Below are 5,154 nucleotides of genomic sequence, written 5' to 3'. Positions count from 1 at the left end.
TCTGTATGTGGGATCCGAACCCTTGGCGGGAGCGCCACCGCGCTCCCAAGCGGTGCACTGTAGCAGTGCACCACCGGGCCGGACCTGGAGGTATAAATTTGGGAACTGTCACAGCATATAAATGGTATTTGAGTGTGGAAGTGGATAGAATAACGAAGAGAGTGAGTGTAAAGAGGTGGGAGAAAAAGCAGTTCTGAGCCTTGGGCATTTGAACACCTGGAGGTCTGGGAAGTGAAGAAAAACCAGCAAAGCAGACCAACAAAGAATGGCTGCGAGGGAGAATAAAAATCAAGAGATTGTGCAATTCTCAAAGTCAAATTGGGGGAAAAAAGTGTTTCATGTGATAGAAAATTGAATACAGTGAATGCTATTGATAAGTCAATTTAGATAAGGTCCGAGAATTGACCTAAAGATTTAGCCACATGAAAGTTATTGGCAACCTTGATAAGATCTGTTAGTGGAATAAACAAAGCAAAAGTCTGCTTGAGGTGGGGTCAGAGGGAACAAGAAGAGGACAACTGAAGACAGAAGTCATGGATAACTCTAAGAAATTTTTCTGCAAAGAAGAATAGAGTAATGGATCTCGATGGAGATGTGGATTTAAGGGTGGATTTCAGATGGGGAAAACTGTATGTTATATCCCTTTGAGAATGATCCAGAGGAGAGGGGAAACCGATGACATAGGAAAGAGGAAAAGTTGCAAGGGCAATGTCCTTTGAAGGGCCAAAGTGGATGGGATAATCTGAGATAGGAGCATGTTCATGTAAAACTTCACCAATCTTAGATAATTTACAAGTTCTTGTACCTAAAAATGTGTTCATTACTTGTTCTAACAAAAAGTTTTAAGGCTTTTTAACCCTACTCTCCATAGGAAGCTTCAAGGTTTTGGAGAACTCGTTGTGGGAGGAATGTGGTTAAAAAAAAACAAAACAAAAAACAACCACAGGCACAGACGTGTCTATGCATCCAAATACACTAGATCTATCCGGGCATATGTGGATAGAGACGAGGGAAGAAGGAAAATAGAAGAGCAAGAATGGAACTAGGAAGAGGTGCCTGGGGAAATACTGTATTCCATCTAAAACAATTTATGACCAGGTTTTAGCCACTGTAACAGAGTAATCTGGGGTCTGAAAACATTTTCCTCCCATGATACTTGTGTCTTTTTATTAGTATGGGGTGTGTGTGTGTGTGTGTTTGCTAGAAAGCATCATCTTGACAAGTAGCTTTATTATTCGGTTTAGAATGTTGAACCAAAAAGAAACATAGTTAGGGTGCTCTCTGGAGAACATGGGGAGTGCATCACCACTGGAAATTTAAGAAAATGCTGGCAGAGCTGAGGGAATAGTGAAATATCACTCAGAAGCAACACTCAGTGAAGGCTAAATTTTCTGAAGGGGTTCTTCAGAGTTCATTAAAAAAGCATTTTAAGGGTGCAATGGAATATCTGGGGGTGAAAGTTTTAACTTAGAAACTATACATTCATAATTGTTTTTAAAATTCAAAAGTATACACAATTGAAATAATTCTAAAAATAAACTTGGAGGCATTTTTGCTGTTTATGAAAGAATAGTTCATTCCAAACTGACACTTCCACTGAAAACAACTATAAACAACTTAAATACACAAGAAACGGTATTTGGAGACACACGAAAAATGGGTGGCCACAAGCTGAAGAAGCAAATTGGGAGACAGAAAAAAACATTGAATTGAGCCCCATATTTGCCTCTGTAGTTTCTAATATATTCTGGCCCATGGTTTTAACTTTCAAAAGTACTAATTCCAAGCAGGGGAGAGTATCCAATCAAGACCTTGACCAAAGAACGATCTTCCAAGTCGGAAGGGCACCCTTTAGAATAAAATGAATCTTCAGGAGGGTAAGAAAGTAAGTAGGCACCTTCCTACTCTCTCTGATTAGGTCCATAAAGCTGACCATCTGCAGGGGCTACAAATGTTGCAGACAGCTCGCCTTCACGTAGGCAATGCAATTGTTTGTTACAAAAAGCACCTTTACATTTCATGGTAAACATTCTAATGTGCAACACTCTACTTTGTTGTCATGAAGCTGAGACAACAGGGTATTGCGGAGCATTTTTGCATTCCCAGCCAACGGGCTACCGGGCTGTCTAGTTTAGCCAAAATTTCAGTTTTCCATCACAGTATGAGGAGGGTCCTGTCTGGTAACAAGAAAAGCACGTAGAAGATGACTAAGGGAGCAAAGGGACAAGGGTTTTACATTGTCCTTTTTCCCCAAAATCTTCAGTACCCCTCTTCCTTACCTGGAAATTGCCTTCAAAATAAAGATAAAACTTCTAAGCCTGGGAGTCCAGGTCTCTTCAAGCTTGCTCCACCCAACCTATCCACATTATCTTGCATTAGTCCCTGGGAGTGATCCTGTGCTCCAGGGGCTCCTCGTGACCTGTTGAACTCATCAGACCCTTCCCTGCTCTGGAGCATTTCTTTTGCCCATGCCCTTACTTGCTGCTGCCCAGACCACTCTCCCTTCTCTGCTTCTTGAGGGGAGAAATTGTATGTTACATTTCTTTTGTCCCCAGAAATTAGCAGAGTCAGATATAGACAAATTCTGTACTTTCATAGATGTAATTGACCTTAAAGTTCAGCCTCATCTCTTTAGAAAGGAAGAAACTAAAGCCCATGAGACATATACTTAAAGATACTAAATCCATTTATTTATTAATTCCTTTAAAAAGTCTTAAAGTGTGATTAAACAATACAGAATTGAGTAAAAGTTTTAAAAAGTGTAAGTTCCCCTTCTCCATTCCCACTCCACAGAGTTGATCAGTATTTTTCTTTCCAGAGGTTAGTGTAGCTATAAAGAAAAAAAAAAACCCGAAACAAAACAAAACAAAAAACAAACATAAAAACTTTCTCCCAGAGATGGCATTACATTATATACTCTGTTCTGCAACTTGTTTTATTTTTTTTACTCAATATTTCATGAACTTCTTTCCACGTCAGAACAAAACAAAACAAAAAACAAACATAAAAACTTTCTCCCAGAGATGGCATTACATTATATATTCTGTTCTGCAACTTGTTTTATTTTTTTTACTCAATATTTCATGAACTTCTTTCCACGTCAGCACGTATAAATGACAAAAGAATTCAACTGGAGAAAAGCCTCAAGCAAGTTTTTCTGTACATCATAGAGACCCTGCAGGTCACTGTGGGCAACCGACACAGTGACCACAAATAAACTAATCCAGTTAAGCAAAGTAGGAATCCAGGGCATTTTTAATATTTCATCTTCCTCGGCACTTAGTGCTTAGAGACCTGCTTCTAGGAGGGGGACACTCCTAGCCCAGCCCCTTTGTAAGAAGTATCGAACGTAGAAAAGAGAATCAGTCGGGATGGGGGCACCTCTACCTGGAGAAGAGGGGGAAACTGGCAGTCAGGGAATCTATCCTCCAGGCAGAATTAGGGCTTCCTTCCCACTGTCCTTTCCTTTTCCTTCCACAGCTTCAGTGGAGTCTTTGCTCTCTTTTGAAACTATCCCATAACTACTGTCTCCTTACCAAACCCTCCTCTCCCAGTATCCTTTACCCTCCCCTTTCTGAGACGCTCTCCTCTCCTACCCTACCTAACCTCTGGTTCTCATAGGCTATGGCTTTGCTTGGTCTGGAGAACAGGTTGGAAGATATCTGAATGGCAACAACCTCATTTAGCTCTCCAGCGTCTCAGTCAGCTGACACCAACTGATGGGTGGTTCCGCTAACGTCGTGTCCCTAAGGCACTGTAAATCAAAGCAGCTTGCTACTCTGAGTAACCCTGCTGCAGAAGCCGTGCGCCACCCATCTCCCTGCGGCCGCAGTCCCAGCCGGGCAAGGTTGCGCAAGGAAGTGCAAGGTTAGAGCTCCAAAGGCCGAATTGCAAACCAGAGGCCTCCTTATTTCAGTTGTAAAACGGACTGCTCACGCCAGCTGAAGTCCCCCCCACGCCCAGCAGCGGGGTCCCCTAAACGACAGCTCAGCCCACCCTGCCTGGCCCCGGGCACCCTGGCTGGCCCTGTGAGCAGTCGTAATTTCCCCTCCACCTCGCAACTGCCCTAAATGTAACGTCCCTTCTCCCCATTCCGTCCTAAGTGGCTGCAAGTACATTCACAGCCCAGAAGCTCCTTTCCGGTGTTTCGCTTTCAGCCTGCACCAGACGAGCTGAGGGAATAGTGAAATATCACTCAGAAGCAACACTCAGTGAAGGCTAAATTTTCTGAAGGGGTTCTTCAGAGTTCATTAAAAAAGCATTTTAAGGGTGCAATGGAATATTTGGGGGTGAAAGTTTTAACTTAGAAACTATACATTCATAATTGTTTTTAAAATTCAAAAGTATACACAATTGAAATAATTCTAAAAATAAACTTGGAGGCATTTTTGCTGTTTATGAAAGAATAGTTCATTCCAAACTGACACTTCCACTGAAAACAACTATAAACAACTTAAATACACAAGAAACGGTATTTGGAGACACACGAAAAATGGGTGGCCACAAGCTGAAGAAGCAAATTGGGAGACAGAAAAAAACATTGAATTGAGCCCCATATTTGCCTCTGTAGTTTCTAATATATTCTGGCCCATGGTTTTAACTTTCAAAAGTACTAATTCCAAGCAGGGGAAAGTATCCAATCAAGACCTTGACCAAAGAACGATCTTCCAAGTCGGAAGGGCACCCTTTAGAATAAAATGAATCTTCAGGAGGGTAAGAAAGTAAGTAGGCACCTTCCTACTCTCTCTGATTAGGTCCATAAAGCTGACCATCTGCAGGGGCTACAAATGTTGCAGACAGCTCGCCTTCACGTAGGCCATGCAATTGTTTGTTACAAAAAGCACCTTTACATTTCATGGTAAACATTCTAATGTGCAACACTCTACTTTGTTGTCATGAAGCTGAGACAACAGGGTATTGCGGAGCATTTTTGCATTCCCAGCCAACGGGCTACCGGGCTGTCTAGTTTAGCCAAAATTTCAGTTTTCCATCACAGTATGAGGAGGGTCCTGTCTGGTAACAAGAAAAGCACGTAGAAGATGACTAAGGGAGCAAAGGGACAAGGGTTTTACATTGTCCTTTTTCCCCAAAATCTTCAGTACCCCTCTTCCTTACCTGGAAATTGCCTTCAAAATAAAGATAAAACTTCTAAGC

General features: G+C 41.9%; 1 protein-coding gene across 1 annotated transcript in view; it reads left to right on the top strand.

The window, feature by feature from the left end:
* Positions 1–3,719: 3,719 nt before the first annotated feature.
* LOC103606854 (cytochrome P450 4V2) overlaps positions 3,720–5,154 on the top strand; it is a 19,723-nt gene continuing 18,288 nt past the window's right edge. The window contains exon 1 of the mRNA XM_008591391.1: positions 3,720–3,867. Within this exon, the coding sequence (XP_008589613.1) occupies positions 3,720–3,867 (148 nt within the window). The remainder of the gene's footprint in view (positions 3,868–5,154) is intronic.

The sequence above is a fragment of the Galeopterus variegatus genome, unplaced genomic scaffold (genome assembly GCF_000696425.1).
Source record: "Galeopterus variegatus unplaced genomic scaffold, G_variegatus-3.0.2 Scaffold6892, whole genome shotgun sequence".
NCBI classification, from domain to species: Eukaryota; Metazoa; Chordata; class Mammalia; order Dermoptera; family Cynocephalidae; genus Galeopterus; species Galeopterus variegatus.
This window is presented reverse-complemented; position numbering and strand designations above follow the sequence as displayed.